General features: G+C 60.8%; 4 protein-coding genes and 1 non-coding gene across 5 annotated transcripts; 2 read left to right on the top strand and 3 right to left on the bottom strand.

Annotated features, from left to right (window-relative positions):
* Nucleotides 1–540: 540 nt before the first annotated feature.
* On the top strand, nt 541–8,827 carry PAN0_015c5116 (uncharacterized protein; the record flags this gene model as incomplete). Its single annotated transcript, XM_014799426.1, has 2 exons — nt 541–1,754; nt 1,909–8,827. 2 exons carry the CDS (start codon nt 541–543, stop codon nt 8,825–8,827), a joined length of 8,133 nt encoding a protein of 2,710 aa, XP_014654912.1.
* Nucleotides 8,828–9,106: 279 nt separating this feature from the next.
* On the bottom strand, nt 9,107–10,264 carry PAN0_015d5117 (creatinase/aminopeptidase; the record flags this gene model as incomplete). Its single annotated transcript, XM_014799427.1, has 1 exon — nt 9,107–10,264. The coding sequence occupies one exon, from the start codon at nt 10,262–10,264 to the stop codon at nt 9,107–9,109; it is 1,158 nt and encodes a 385-aa protein (XP_014654913.1).
* Nucleotides 10,265–10,849: 585 nt separating this feature from the next.
* Nucleotides 10,850–10,954, top strand: PAN0_t015c0003. Its single transcript has 2 exons — nt 10,850–10,888; nt 10,919–10,954. It is a non-coding gene; the product is annotated as a tRNA-Ile (tRNA).
* Nucleotides 10,955–11,122: 168 nt separating this feature from the next.
* Nucleotides 11,123–12,832, bottom strand: PAN0_015d5118 (cytochrome p450; the record flags this gene model as incomplete). Its single annotated transcript, XM_014799428.1, has 1 exon — nt 11,123–12,832. One exon carries the CDS (start codon nt 12,830–12,832, stop codon nt 11,123–11,125), a length of 1,710 nt encoding a protein of 569 aa, XP_014654914.1.
* A 509-nt stretch (nt 12,833–13,341) lies between these two features.
* Nucleotides 13,342–15,415, bottom strand: PAN0_015d5119 (CAMP-regulated phosphoprotein family protein Igo1; the record flags this gene model as incomplete). Its single annotated transcript, XM_014799429.1, has 5 exons — nt 13,342–13,730; nt 13,983–14,024; nt 14,077–14,207; nt 14,306–14,649; nt 14,717–15,415. 5 exons carry the CDS (start codon nt 15,413–15,415, stop codon nt 13,342–13,344), a joined length of 1,605 nt encoding a protein of 534 aa, XP_014654915.1.
* Between the last annotated feature and the right edge of the window lie 253 nt (nt 15,416–15,668).

Genomic DNA, 15,668 nt, shown 5'->3' on the forward strand with positions numbered 1-15,668 from the left:
AAGCGAAATGATGCGCAAAGGTGATGTGAACTTGAGATGGATGGTGGGTTGGATGGAGGGCAAGAAGTAAGCTGGGGGCTACTTGGACCCCTGCCTGGCGCGTGTTGCTGATCGCTCAAGAAGGCCCGTGAGCTCTGGAAGGGACCGCTCGCTCTGAGCCGGCCGGAACTGCTGCTGTGCCTTCTGAACGCAGATGCGCGGGTTTCGGAAATTGAGTTGAGGAGCAGCCGACTGCGAAGCGCTTCGAAAGACGCGAACGCGGGCGCGGGCGGAGGAGCCAAAAATGCAGCGCGCCCAAGTCACTCTACTCGCACCGTTGGGCCCGGACCCTGGCCACCGCACCGTTGGCAGATGAGGTTGCATCGGGCCGCGTTTCCTTCATGAGTCGACATCACCACAAGAAGGACGACGAATCAGCGCTGCACCTGAGAGGAGCACCCCATAGCCATAGCCGCAAGACCACGATGAGCGCTTAAGCTCAAGCTCTCTGCGCAGCTTTCATCCGATGCCAACCAGCCAGGAGCGTGTGCCATTCGCACCATGGACGGTCACAACGGCTGGTATGCCGGCCAGCAGCCCCCGTCGCAGCAGCCTCTGCAGCCTCGACTTCAACCGCCGCATGCTGGACCAGGCTCCAATGCTCCTTTCAACCCATATGCACCATCAGCACCAGCATACCAGCAGGTCGGCTCACCTGACCGCCTGTCGCAACCGATGCATATGAGTCAAAGCGCAGCACATCACTCGCCGGCCTATGCGTACAAGAGCGATGTCAACATGGACGGTCCAAGCTCTCTCGCCGGATCGAGCTTCTCGTACGGTCAAGCGCAGACTCAGCATCAGCAGCCGTCTCCATATCCTCCGTCGCATCAGCAGCAGCTGCAGCAAGGGCATCAGTATGGCAGCGCTTTTCCCCAGCCCACCGCTTCATCGAGCGGATCAGGCGCACGCCACCCGTCGAATGCAGCGTGGGAATACGCCGTCGCCTCGAGCCCTCCTGTGCAGTCACGCCCATCGGCATCAGCGCCGACGCCCCACAAGCACCAGCACGGCATTCCCCAGCTTCTCTCGTCACCCTCCAACCACTCGAATGCCCAGCCTTTCCCGCAGATCTCCGCAATGCAGCAGCACTTGGCCTACGACTCGCCATACGCTGCATCTAGCGCTGGCAGGCATCGAGCCTCGGTCTCGGAATCTCCCGTTTCGGACGTCTTCCCAAGGGGTCCGTCGACGGGCAAGACGTTCGATCTTATGGCCGGTCTCGAACCGCCGTCGCCGGCTTCGCCGACACGCCGGCCATCCCACCAAAACGCAACGATCAACTCGATGCACAACGCCAACGGCTATTACGAAGGCAATCACGGTGAGTGGCCCGCCTCTTCGTTGCCAGAGGATCAAGCCAGGACGTCTGCTGACCCAAAGCTCGGAGCTTCCGCTCCTTTTCCATGCTCAGGCTTCGGACCGAATCCGACATCGACTATGCAACATGCCACGGTGCCGCCATATGCACAATCACCCGCTGACCCGCACAGCGCCGCTGCCCACCAATTCTCGCAGCAGTGGCCGCCCGCACACCAAAACGCAAGATCACAGCCGCACGCTTCCCGACCCTCAGCGCACGCTGCCGGCCCCGGCCAGAGCCCAAATGTGACTTCCTGGAATTCGCCTCCTGGAGCTTATTTCAACGTTCCGCCTGCGGGCGAGCCGACTCGTGCGGCTGCGCAATCGAGGCCGCAGTCGTTTGCTGCCAACAGGTAAGTCCGCACCGCATCGGCTCTTCCACGCTGACCGAGAGCCAGTCTTCTGACCCGAGCCTGCATTCTTCCTTCCGCTTTCCGCTTCCCGTTCTCCGCTTCCTTCATCGTCGCGCGATCGGTCTTTCCGCCTGAATATTTGACACGATCGCAGTGCGCCGCAATTCTCACCGAGCATGATCACAGCAGACGTGCGGTCCGCATCGCAGCATCCACACGCCGTCGCCAGCAGCAGCGTCGGCCAGCTGCCGATGCGGGCCGCCGCACTTCCCGCACCGGTCGCTTCGGCAAACAGCCTCGATGCTGCGTGGGGAGTCCCGTCATCTCGACAGCCCGCCGCCGCGCGCACGTCTTCTTCGTCGCTCGACACGAGCGCACAGCATTCCATGATGCCTCCCCGGGCGGAGCCTGGCTCGCCAAGCCTGGCTATAGCCAGACACCACTCTCACGCGCCGAGTCACCATGCTCACTCATCTTTCCACCCGCATGCTTCGTCCTCGGCCGCCTCGTCCACCCTCGATGGCGCCATGGCAGCAACGGTTCGCAGCGCTCCGACGGTCAACCAGCCTGCTCCCGTGCCATCAAATGCGCCGGCACCGGCAAAGGCGAGCCATGCGGCCAAGAAGAGCAAGCCAAAGCAGCCTAAGCGCACTTCGACAGGTCAGGCACAATCGGACCCTTCCGATCGCATTCATGCGCCGACGGCCAACACCGCGCGCACCGGACCCTTCTCAGAGGCCGATCTCCGACAGCCAACCAGCCTTTCTGCGGATGCGTCGGCTCTGCCTCAATACGCATCGCCAAGCCAGATCTTTGCCCGACCACCGCCTCCGCAAGCGATGCCGTCTGCGATGCCGTCCCAAGCCACGCAGGAGATCCGCATGCGCTTTTCCGACGAGCCTCAGACTCCGCCTCCAATGCCGCCGCAGTTTTTGACGGTGCAAGAAAGTCCGGACCCCTTAAACCTCCTCTCCCCTCAAGGTCACTTTTCGCTCTGGCAGCATCCCAGTAGCGTTCCCGCACCGCCTCGTCCAAACTTCGGCAACGCATCCAACGAGCAGCCTCAACTGCCACGAGGCAATGTCTCTCAGATGCCTGCACCACAACCCCCTCTCGCTGCCTCGTCGGGCAAGCGCAAGGACATGCCGTCGCCAGACAAGCCCAAGAAGAAGCGCAGCAAGAACCTGCAATCCGAGCCTCGGCAGCCCGCCTTCAATCTCAAGGTCGAGGACCTCTCACCCACGCCCGAACGCGAAACCGCGCCTTCGATCGCAGCGTCCAAGCCCAAGAAGCCCAAGAAGAAAGATGCCGACCGGGTCAAGCGCGAAGATGAAGATATCAGCGCGATTCCTCAGGCCTATGTCGAGATCCCCGCGTTCAACGCAGACAATCTCTCACCAGCATACCAGCTCGACCAGGCACCTTCCGACAAAAAGAAGAAGAAGAAGAGGCGCGGTCGCAAGTCGTTCTCCGATCTCGTCAACGCCATCGTTGAGGACAGCGACTCGGCCATGGATGCAGAGGGAAGCGATTGGGACGATCTCGACATTCTCGACTCTTGGGATGCTCCCGCCGCACCCAACGCCGAGCACTCCGCCGAGGGCCCCAAGAGCCTCGCCAAGATGAGCAACGGTCCCGTCAAGAGCTCGCATCGCAAAGTGCCCGTGGCCAAGGTGCGCGGCCTCATGGAAGACATCTTTGAAGCCGACGACTCTCTGCCAGACCGCGATGCTCTTCACGACCTCCTGCCAGGCCAAGCCATCTCTGCGGCCGCCGATCCTTTCTTTGAGCTGATCGAGTCGCCTTCCCACGCAGGCGGCGAATCCAGATCTCTGCTCGTCCTCCGTGCTGCTGTGCTGCAGAAACTCCTCAAGCTCGTCGTCCAATGCTCGCGTCCCCACGCCGAACTCGCAGCCATCTCTGCCAAGGCACAGTCGGTCACCAATCCAGGCCTCGCAACGCTTGCTGCTGCCGACCTCACTCGGCTCTTGGCCATTCTCGAGCGCACCGTGCGCGTCGGCGAAGATGTGGATCCCTTCCCATCCCAGTCCCAGCGCGCTCCCGCCTCGGAGCCAGTCTCTCCGACCAAGTCAAAGAAGGCTCGCAGGGCCGAGAGGCAGGATCAGTCGCCGTCAAAGACGCCAGAGCCTTCCGCCACGCCCGATCGTGCTCAAGGCGAACCCAATGGAGAGGAAGCAAGTACCCCCAGCAATCGCAATGGTCCCGCCTCTGAGGAGGAGCTCGACAAACTCAACGCCACCTTCGCCGTCTTGGACCGAGCCGTTCTTGCTGCCGAATGCAGTCTCGCAATCCTCACCGGCGACGTGCTGCCCAAGCAAATCCTCTCCGAGGAGCACATCCGCTCCTGCTTCGAGGCAGTCAAATCGTGTCTCGACAGAGTCGTGCTTCCTTTCATCGAGGCTTGCTCGGGCGGCGCTGCAACCGCCCCGCATCCCAATCTCGCCGCGCTCATCGACATCCTGGCGCCGCAGAAGGCGCGCAAGAAGAAAGGCGCCGCCGCGACAGACGAAGCCACTTCCAGCATCGGCATCATTTGCCGCAACAGTCTCTCCGACCTGTTTGCGCATCTGTGCTCGGCGCTCTTCTTCGTCCACCGCATGGTGCGCATGCCGTCCATTGCACTGGCCGACTCCATCATCATCAGCGCCGTCTACCTAGCGCTTGGCCCTTTCTTCGTGCTAGAGCCAGAGCCTGCGAGCGGAGGCGGAAGCAGCGAAATGGCCAAGGCGGCGGCTCGCGGAAGATCGGCGCTCCTCTCCCTGGGAGGATCCAACTCCATGAAGACTCTGCGCCTTCCAGCACTCAACCTCCTGCGCAGCATCTTTGCAAAGTCTGCCGATCAGAGGCAGTGGATGATCGAAGAGATCCTCACCTCGCTCACCAAGCTCACCGACATGAAGAAGAATCGTCGTCAGTACAGCCTTCGCAACGGCAAGGGTATCCACGCGATCAATGCACTGCTACTGCAGCTCATCCAGGCAGCATCGCATGGCGTCGCGAGCTATGCGCGCTCCACCGCAGATCGACTCGAGCGCAAGAAAGAGAGCGACGCTCTCGGCGAAGCTGCCGATGCGGCCGACCAGGAGGGCTCACAAGTACTCGAGGTGGTCATTCAAGCCTTCAATTCCCACTTAGAGCCAGAAACCAACGAGGCAAGGGAGGCCGAGGTCGCCATCTGGAGACGCGGATTAGAGGGCGCCAATCAGTCGGCTCGGTCCATCGCCGGCTACCTCATGCAACGCATCGGCCAGGTCAAGGTGGCCAAATCGTCCTCCGAGATGAGCCACGCCTACGTGATCGAGTCGCTGATCCAGGATCTCCTCAGCGCTCTCTTCCTGCCAGAGTGGCCTGCTGCCGCCTTGATGCTCAGCGCCTTCTGTCGCGTCTTCGGCACCTACTTGGAAGATCCAAGAAGCCATCCGGACGCCAAGGGCGTGGCGCTTGAGCAGCTCAGTCTGGTCGCCGCAAGAGTGCGACAGTCTCAGTTGCAGTTGCAACCGACACGCCACGACCGCGCGAGCAGCGCTGACGAAGAAGTCAACGAAGCCAATGCCAGCACCGAAGCGACCGACATGGTCGCATCACAGCTGGAGCCGCCCAGCCCGACCAAGCGGCCCAAATGGACGGTTTGGGACTACCTCTCGATGCTCCGGGCCGTGCGCGAAGGAGATCGAACTGCCATCCGCGAATTCGTCAAGGCGAACAAGTTGATCTCGGTCTTCCTGGCTGACCAGAGCAACGAGGATCTCTCCACCGAGGGCGCGCTCGAGTTCCTGCTCGTGCAGGCCCAAGGCGAACTCGCCACCGCATGGGCAAAAGCCGAGGAGGACAAGCGCGGTCTTTCGGAGTCAGAAGGCGATCACACGGTGCAAATGGCAAAGCTGCAGCTCTTGTGTGAGGAGCTCGACGCCGCGATGCACGCTCTTTCCGAGCTGGATCCTGGGTCGGGCGACGTCAAGGTGTCTGCATCTGCCTCGGACGACAAGATGCTTGACAGGGCGACAGACCTGTCCGAGCGCGTCCTTCTCGCCAGCAGCTCCATGATCACGTATGGATTCCTGCGCGACCTCCTGGTCGAGGGCCTCAACAATTCGCTCATCGCCAATCGCAGCAAGGCTCTACGCGGCATCGACCGCATCGCTCAGGTCGACCCCGACCTGCTTGACGAAGACGCGATGCGCTCTGCCATCGAGGTCCGCCTGCGCGATTCCAGCAATGCGGTGAGAGACAGCGCCGTGGCTCTCTTCGGCAACTACGTGCTCAGAAAGCCGCAGCACATCCCCAAGTACTACAAGCAGCTGGCCGCGCGTGTGCTTGACACGGGTTTGTCGGTGCGCAAGCGCATGGTGCGCCTTCTCAAGAGCATCCACGAGGCGACAGATGATCAGCGCATTCGCATCGACTCGTGTGCTCGCATCGTTCGCTGCGTCAACGACGAAGACACGGTGGTCCAAGACATGGCTGTGCTCACGATCGGCGAGATGTGGCTCGATCTCGACATCGATGCCCGACGTCTAGGCGCCCGACGCAGGTTGAGCCCGTTGCCTAATGCGCCTTCAGCGTCTGCTGAGCCAGAGGCTCCTCGCCCGGAAGAAAGCAATGCGTCACAAGTCGGAGCACAGGACGAACCCATGCGAGACCATGACGCGCCGCCCGGGGCGGAAGAGTCGCTTGAAGGCACGGAAGCGGATCAAAGGGTGGCCGCTACGATCGAGATCATCATGGCGGTCGCTGACTTGATCAAGGAGCGACCCTCGCCGCTCGAAGAGGTGTTCCGACGCCTCTTCAAGGACAAGAGCGAAGCAGAGGCTGCCGAGCTGCACGCCAAGCTGCAGAAGCTCGGCGACTCGATGATCGACAGCCTGGTCGAGTCGAGCGGCGCTTCGAGCGTCGATACCGTCAAGCGTATCCGCATCGTCCAGCTGCTCGTCTCCACGAATCCGGCCATACTCACCATCTCGAAGGCCAAGCTGCTGCTACCGTATCTCAAGGCTGCCCAGACGAGCGAAGAGGTGCAAATCATGGACTTGCTGCTCCGCATCTTCCGTTCGTGCTTGCCGCATATGCCCAGAACGGCTCTGGCCTTCGCAGAAGCACTCGAGAAGAGTCTGCGCCCGCTGGTCAATCGACCGCCGCCCAAAGCCGGTCTGCACCTTCTTCAGGAGCTCATCGCGTGCTACTGCGCGGTCATCACGACCCACACGCACAACTTTCGCCTGCTCATTCAAACGCTCAAGGCATGCTTTGTTCGAGTACAGTCGATGCGGCAGATGGCACTCAAGGGCCAGAAGATCGAGGACAACAAGGCTTGGAGCACGCTCATGTCTCTCACAGCATCGCTATGCGAGCACGCCAACTTTGACGAGATGCGAAAGAAGCATCCAGAGACGGCAGCCGAGATCGACGCGTTGAGCAAGCGATCGCTCGTCGACGTAGTGTCGGAAGCCCTACTTGACATCCACAAGACGGGCTCCGAGATGGTCCGCTCGGTGGCCTTGCAGAACCTCGGCTTCATCTTCCGTGCCCATCCAACGCTGATGACACGCCCGTCGATCACGGACATGATGGATGGCATCTTCGCCTCGGGCTCGCTGCAGGATCGCGCCACGCTACTCAAGATCATGCTCGACTTCCTGAGCGCCGACGCCCTGCGCCGTAATCCGGACAACGCAGTGGTCAACGTCGGCACGGGACGCCGCAAGCCGGAGAACCCGGACGCAGGAAGCGTCGATATGACCGTGCTGGTGGGCAACACCGAGACGTTCGCGGACACGGGAGTGGGCTCGGCCATGATGCAGCGCTACTCGGAGGACGTGCTGAAGGCGACGCTCGAGGTTTCGAACGCCTCGCTGCAGCGCACCGCCATCGACATTCTGCGATTCACCGTGCTGCAGGGCCTCTCGCACCCGATTCAGTGTGTGCCGTACCTCGTCTCGCTCGAGACGCTCGAGGATCGCAAGCTCCGCAGTCGAGCCATGGAGCTGCACAGCCATCTGGCATCCAAGCACGCCTCGCTCGTGCAGGCGCGCTTCCTCGACACGGCGCGATCCGCATTCCGGTTCCAGCTGCAACTGTCGGTCAAGAGCGACGGCGACTTGCGGGGCTACCGGGTGGATTCGGTGCCTACAGCGGTGCTGGATGCGTGGTACAGCTTGCTGCGCGACCGACGCGCCACGCGGCTCGACTTTCTCAAGCAGATCGTCAAGGCGCTCGACGTCAATACGGCGGCGTCGGACTGCAGCATGCAGGAGGTGCTGTTTGCGCGCTTCATGGCGGACAACCTGGCCACGCTGGACTACAAGACGATGGAGGAGCTGTTTGTCGTCATCGGCGAGCTGCGCTCGATCCTGGCCGTGTCGGGCATGCAGGTGCTGTACATGGCGCAGCCGCATCTGCCGCAGCAGCAGATGTCACTCAGTGCCGCGCCGACCGCGTCGGCCGAGGACGGCACCAAGACGCCGCCTCCGCCCGGCGATGCACTGCCCGGCGCCGACCTGGTGAGCCCTTTCCAGCTCTCGCGCAATCCGTGGCTGTCGGGCGAGTGGCAGCTCGAGCTTGCGAGTGACGCTGCGCCGTCGTTGGCAGGCACGGTGAATCCGATGCAGATCTTCGGCCAACCTGCGACGTTAGGCACTTCGAACGACGCTGCAGCTAGTGGTGCGGCGGCAGCCAAGGATGACGACGAGGCGGCATCGGCGTCGAAAGCGCAGGTGGACCCGATGGCGGTGGCGCGCATGTCGATCGTGGCGGGCACGGCGCTGCTGCTGCGCAACCATCTGAAGCATCTGTACGGCCTGAGCGAGGCGCGGTGTGCCAAGTTCAATCCGAGCAAGAAGCAGAGTGCGGGTGCGGACAAGCCGGCGACGATGCGCGCGCTGGCGGACCCGATGCTCGCGGCGCTCGACCTGAGCGCCATGCCGTGCGGGCTGGACGAGGTGCAGAGCCTCGACGATGCAAAGAGCCAGCTGCTCGCGTATGCCGCCATGGTGGAGAACGAGGGCACGCTCATGGAGCCCGATGATCCCGATGCGCTCGATGAACTCGCTCTCTAGCCTCTCACAGTCAAAGCAGACATGTTCTTACAATCTCATGATCATTTTTCTCAGAAGCAGGGCGGCTGTGATGTTTTTTATTCAAGCACTGTGTGAAGTGCAGTGTTTTGGGGGCCCGTGTTCCACTGTCGGTGTTCGAGGCAGTGCGGCCGCGGAGGATGATGCCTGGTTGGATTGCGGGGTCGAGACCGGAAGCAGGAATGGGGGAGCGGGTTGGGGGGTGTTGCCAATTACAATGATCCCAAGCGAGTTACGAGGTAGAATGCCAGAGGAAGATTTCTAAGCCGAGGCGGCAGCGGCGGGCTTGTTCTTCTTCTTGGTCTGGCGAACGGCGGTGGAGAGGAGGGCCTTGATCTTGTCGTCGGTGACCTGGTTTGTGGGCTTGAGGTTGTTCTCGTTGGCCCAGGTGGGGGCCGGGGTGAGGCGGATGGCGCCCTTGGAGTTGACGGCGACGGTGAAGAAGATCTGGGCGGTGATGGCCTTCTTGTCCGAGTCCTCAAGAACGTGGAAGGGGGTGAGGAGGCCGTGCTTCCAGCACTCCTGGACGCCGATCCTTGCGCGACGCACGTCCTCGAGGCTCTTGAGGTTGAAGGGGAAAGAGGCGGCCTTCTTCTGGATCTCGGAGAGCACCTTTCTGGAGGTCTGGAGCTTGAGAAGGTAGGTGTTGTTGGTCTTGCGGTAGATGGTGGTCTTGCTGTCGTCCGAGCGCGTCTTGCCGTCGGCCGAGGTGGTGACCGAGATGTCGACGCCGTAGATCTCGTCCTCCTCGAGCTTGACCGTGTCGGGCCTCGAGCCGGGCTCGGCGTTGAGGACGATCTTCTTCTTTGCGTCGATCTCGTTCTTGGCAAACTGGTTGGACTGCATGCCCTCGACGGCCTTGCACTCGAACTGCTTGATGGCAGCCTCGATCTCCTTGCTCACCTCGGTGTTGAGCACGCCGGGCTTCATGACGCGGATGGCGACGTCGGCAGCCACAAGGGCAGCCTTGATGGCATCGGCCGCACGGCCCTCGACCGGGTTGGAAGCATCGGCACCAACAACAAAGGTCTCGGCGCAGATGGCGGGCAGACCGTCGATGTAGGCACCGAGCTGCACCTTGACGACATCGCCCTTCTTGAGCGCGATCTGGTCCTCGTCGGTGGGGAGGGGCGAGTAGTTGCACACGACGTTGTTGAGCGAGAGCGTGGTGGGGAATGCGATGCCCTTGGCGATGCTCTTGCCCTTGTAGACGGCCGAGGTCTCGTCCTCGAGCACCTTGTCACCGACGGCGCACAGCTCGAGCACGGTCTTGCCCTCGGCAGCGGCGGCAATGACGGCCTTGATGGCCTTGGCCGAGATCTCACCCGCGACCTTGTACTTGGGGAGGATGGAGTCGTTGAAGCTCTCCTCCTTCTGTGCGGCCGGAGCGGCAGCGGCCTTCTGTGCAGTCGACGACATGATGGTGATGGATGTGATGCGGGGGGAGTTGGGAATGAATGTGGTGTGAAGACAGATATGCGCGAGCGCTGCGGCGTGACAAAAGTCACTCTCGACTCGATTTGCGAGCCTCGAAGATCTGCAAGTCTTGCGGCCGACAGCGCAGCTGCACAGAACCCAAGAGCTGAGCCCGCAAAGTTGCTCAAGCCCTTCCGCTTTCTTCTCATTCCACACTCTCCACGCCCCGCCAACGCGAAGAATTCACTCCTTTTCGTCCGACTGAAGAAAACCCACACCAAAGAAAGAGAAAAAAAAATCAAAGGAGCCCGAGCCTGCTCTGACGTTGCAGTGCAGCTTGACCTCCTCAACCACAGTAGTGGCAGCACCACTCAACCCGTATAGTGTCTTGCCATTCAACAACGCTGCGACACACGCTCCTCTGTATGATTGGAATGAAGTAAGAGTGCAAGCTGAAGAGCAGCAATCCAAAGCGTGCCCGTACCAGCAAGTGATCTTCGGCGGGGCGCTAGGTTTGAAAAAAGTGGTGATTCTTTGGTCACGAACAGCGGTATAGATGTACAATGTTGCTGCCACTCAACAACAAGCGCTTCGTTAGCGTAGTTGGATTATCGCATCCGTCTAATACACGGTGCCTCAGCACAGCTGAGTATTTACAACGGAAGGTCACTGGTTCGAGCCCAGTACGGAGCATTTCTTTTTGCACTTTTTTGGCATGAGCATGTCAAGGAGTCAAGTTGGTGGTGCACACGGTTGGCGGAGAAATATAGAGACAACGAGTATGCTATTCCACTCGACAGTGCGAACGAGGAGAAATATACGATGTACAGGAGCATGCGAGATGTGTGCAGCTCGAGGCATTCACACCTTGAACACCTTGAGCGGGAGGCCGTCCTTTGGCTTCATGGTGATCAGGGCGTCCATGACGGGGCTCTGGTCCTTGGAGATGGGTTCGAAGCGGAAGTTGGAGACGAGGATGCAGATGGTGGCCTTCATCTCGAGGTAGCTCATGGTGCGGCCGATGCAGCCGTGTGCGCCTGCGATGAAGGTGATCATGGAAAAGGTGCGGTCGTACTTTTCGGGGAGGTTGAACCACCGCTCTGGCTTGAACTCGTCGGCATCAGCACCCCATACCTCGGGGTCCATGTTGATGGCACGGTTCGAGATGGGAAGCAGCGTGCCCTTGGGGATGTAGACTCCGTCGATGTATGATGCCTTGCTTGCGCAGCGCACCGTGCGGGGCACGGGCGGCGTGATGCGCATCGACTCGTTGATCACCGCATCCAGGTACGTCAAGGCCTTGACGGCCGAGTAAGGCGGACGCTCGTCCTGGTCCATGAGCTCCTTGCACTCCTTGCGCAGCTTGTCTTGCGCCTCGGGATGCGTGGCCAGATTCCACAGCGTCCACGAAACACCGGAAGCCGTAGTCTCGTGTCCTGCGCCCAGGAAGGTGAGCACCTGCGTAATCATGTTGCGCTCGGCCTCCTTGAGGCTCTTGGGCTTGCCGTCGTTTTCCGAGAGGTACGTCTCTTCGATAATGTCGATGATCGCCTTGGACTGGCCCGCTTGAGCCGCACGCTCGCCCGAGTTGAGTTGCTTGTGCAGGATCTGCTTGGACACTTTCTTGATACGGTGCATGCCGTTGAGCAGCTGGAAGAACGTCTGCGCCGCCGAATCCTTGCCGAACCTGTTGAGTCCCCACTCCCATCCACTCACGTCCGACGCCCAGTCCAGCACCGTGTCGCCAAAGGGCAGATTGAGCACGAGGTTGAGACGGGCCTGGTTCTGGCCGTTCTGCATGCTGGTCACGGCGTGGTAGGCGCTTGCCAGCTCGTTGTCCGGGTTATTGACCGAATCGGCATCGTAGCCAAACGCAGTGAGGCAGATGATATCGAGCAGCGCCTTGTTGACCCAGGCATCGCAGTCGATGATCGCATGCTCCTCCGACGACTCGTCGATCTTCTTGCGCAACACATCGACGAGCGGATAAACCTTGTCGTAGTACACTGGGAATTGCTCGATGAGGTTGGTGAGCGAGAAGGCCGGGTTCATGGTCTTGCGCATCTTCCTGTGCGTGTCGCCTTCGACCGTCAGCAGACCGTACCCGGCAATGAGGCCGAGCAGCTTCCACGCCATGGATGGTTTCGGGTAGCTGTACGGATCCTCGACCAGGATCTGGCGCAGAGCCTTGGGCCGCATAAAGTGCACCGCCTCGCGACCGAACATGAACGTGCTGCGGAAGACGCCGTTCTCGGCGTACTTGCGCGACCACTCGATCTCGCCCACCGCACCGGGCTTGGTGATAAACTCGTCCATGTTGCCGATGAACAGCTTGGGCTTGGGCCCCTTGAGATGGCGCAGCGGCGAGACGTAGTAGTGGTAGAGCGTGGTGTTGTAGATGATGCGCACGATGAGTGCGAATACCAGCAGGCCGAACAGCAATGCCAACGTGCCGATTGCAGCCGCGACGTAGCCGAGCGGCGTCTGTGGAGCATGTCGCTGTGCTAGGGCTGCGAGCTTGCCCAGCGCCGAGTCGCCCAGCAGCGACGAAGTGGTGAGCTTGTACTGCATCCTTGTGAAGGCACCGTCGAGAAGCGATCGAGACAGTCCAGAAGCAGCGACTTTTCCAAGCCTGCCGAGTGGATGGAATCCAGGAACGGTCGGTCTACTTATAGTAGGTCGTGCGAGCACAGGCGGAGACAGGTAGGACGTGCGTGAGTGCGGGGGAGGGCTTCCTCCGCCAAAAAAAAAGTAAGGGCGGTAACCTCGGCGGATCGTGAAAGGTGCGAAATCTCCACATGCTCGAGGTCCGTGGGTGGGGGACGGTGCGCAACAGCGTCTCGGCAGACTCTTTCGGCGCCGAGCTCGGCACCCAAAAAGGTCCAAGCTGGCTGTGCTTGTCACAGACTCGTCTGACAGAAGCCATCTTCACGCTCATGCCGCAGGATAAGCTCAAGCGCAGCCTCACCAACTGCGCACACGATTCTGCTTTGACAGCCCTTCGAGTCTGACATCGAGCATTTACGAGTTGCGCCACGTTTGGCGCTGTCGAATGCTGTGGCAGAGCAGCCATGCTGTGCTCAGCGAACTGCTGTCTGAGCGCGCAATCTGCGAGTGAGGTAGGTGGCAGTGAAACGCGAGCGAGGCGCGATATACCGAGCAGATATGCCGATCCTGTCATGCGACCGCACGCCCTGCTCTTTGCGCTCTGTCCTGCTGTCTGCATCTCGTCCAATAACTTGCCGGCATCCATAACCTCCGAGATCGATTTGCGACTGCGCCAACGCATCGCCCGTTGCTGCGCAGAGAGACTCGACGGAAGTTGTGGAGCGAGATGCGGGGTGGTTGCCACCTCTCGCCTGGTCTGGTGGAACCCACCGCGCACGCCTCTCTCCGCATGCGAGCGGTGGACCGCTGCGCCCAATCCGCTGGGTTGGAATGTGCAGCGCGATTCGAATCGCCGACTTGCCTGTAATTTATGCAAAGAGTGGGAAAGAAGCAGAGGACGAATCGGTGATCCCCATTCCTGGCCGAGCCTTTTTCGACATCGCCGTCTCAAGGGCCTTTGATTTCCACACTTGCCGCTTTTGCTTGTGCTGAAAAGAACCCCAAAAATATGGCCAATGAATTGAGGTCTCAAAATCCGAGGCGAATTCGTCCACAGGCGGCGGCGTCCTGTCCGCTTCAGGAGGCACGACTCTCACCGACGGCTTCGACCTACATCCGTGTCCAGAAGAGGGACACGCGCCAGGACGAGAGGAAACTGCATTGCAATACGGGATCCCAAATACACTAATCAAGACAAGAAAGCTAACCAAGGGGCGACGGGATCAAAAAGCGAGCCTCGATGCCGGCCTGCGCTGCAGAAAGGCGCTCAGTGCCAATGCTATGTCGCGTCGAACGGGACCGAGACGTCCGGTCGCCCACTGGCATCCTGACGCGCGACCTCGGGATCTTCAAAGGCAAAGGGGAAAGCGCGATGCTGAGATCATATTGCTGCGCCTTCCGCCCAGCCTGTGGAACGCCTTCCGGAGCCACGCTCACTGCCAGGATGCAAACGACTCGGGCAAGGCGTCGTCTACTTTCGACACGACCATGGAGAGAGCATCGCGACGAGGGCAGTTCGCAATGCAAGACTCGCGAGCTTGCCTTCGACCGGCCGTGCCGTACATGACAGCGACGCTGTCCAACGTGAGCGACGAGCGACCCGGGCGTCTGCTGCCATGGCCCGGCGCGCGCGTGCAGAGCCGCAGAGAAGGGGGATGCCGAGTTGTTCCAAAAATCTTGCGAATGAGAGCGCGGTCCGAGGCATACGGTGGGTGACGACGACAGAGTAGAGACGGAGTGGAGACGGATGATGTGCACGCTGTAGGAAGCTGCTGTAGACGCTGGGGGAAGGATGATGAACCGCACCGGTGCTGGTGTCTAGTCTTGCATCGCATCGTCTGCGTTGACGACGTGCTCTTCGCGACCGAGCGAGCTGCTCTCCTTGCCGGGGCTGGATCCAGCTCCGCTGATGGGGAATGCGCTCACTTGCGGGCGCGAGGCGAGTCGCTCTGCTCCAGGGACGTTGACGGGACCGGCCAGGCCACCGGCTTGCTGACCAGGAAGGGAGCCGGGAGGCGAAACCGCGTTCGCGCCGGGCGAGGTGACCGTCGAGGCGTGAGGGATCATCTCGGGGTTGGGGATGGCGGTGCCGACCGACTGCTGCGGTGCCTTTCCTGCCTTGGAGAGCGCATAGTCTCCCGAGTCAAAGTACTTGCGCTCCTTGAGCCTGTTCTGCAGCAAGTCCTTCTTGGGAAGCTTGCCATAAAGTCGGAAGAGCTTCTGCTCCTCCTCGTTGAGCGACGAGATGTCGACCTTGTTTCTCTGGGCGGGCAGCATGGCGAGCGGTGATCGCGAGCGTGGCGTGAGGATGTAGGCGTGGAGTGCTGCAACAGCAAGATGAGAAAACGACTGCGCACGGCGCGTGAGTTCTTGGGAGAGGCTTTGGACGGAAGGAATGCGTGCGTGCGCAAGGTAATGATTGTGAGCGAGTGGGATCAACGAGGGTAGGCTTCCGATGTGGATGTAAGGGTGGTGAAGGAAGATGGTGGGCGCGGTTGTCGCCGAAACGAAAACCTTGGTGAGGATGGAGCTGCTACGGTCCTGCATCTGCTGCCTGGCTCGCTCGGCGGGCTCAGGGTTCACGGCATCAATCCGCTGTCTATCCGTCACTGTCTCTTTCCGCTCCCTCAAACTCTCTCAGCAGCCAGAGACGGGTCGAAGTGTGATTTTTGAGAATTGCTTGCCAGCTCCACCACAGCGGCCTCCCTCCGAATTCAGTGTGCTGAGGGATGCGAGGCTAGGCGCGGTGACAATAGGCTGGCAGGCAGGCAGGCAGGCAGGCACTGGATTTCCCCTCGTC

The sequence above is a fragment of the Moesziomyces antarcticus genome, assembly GCF_000747765.1.
Source record: "Moesziomyces antarcticus DNA, scaffold: scaffold_v10015, strain JCM 10317, whole genome shotgun sequence".
Lineage (NCBI taxonomy): Eukaryota > Fungi > Basidiomycota > Ustilaginomycetes > Ustilaginales > Ustilaginaceae > Moesziomyces > Moesziomyces antarcticus.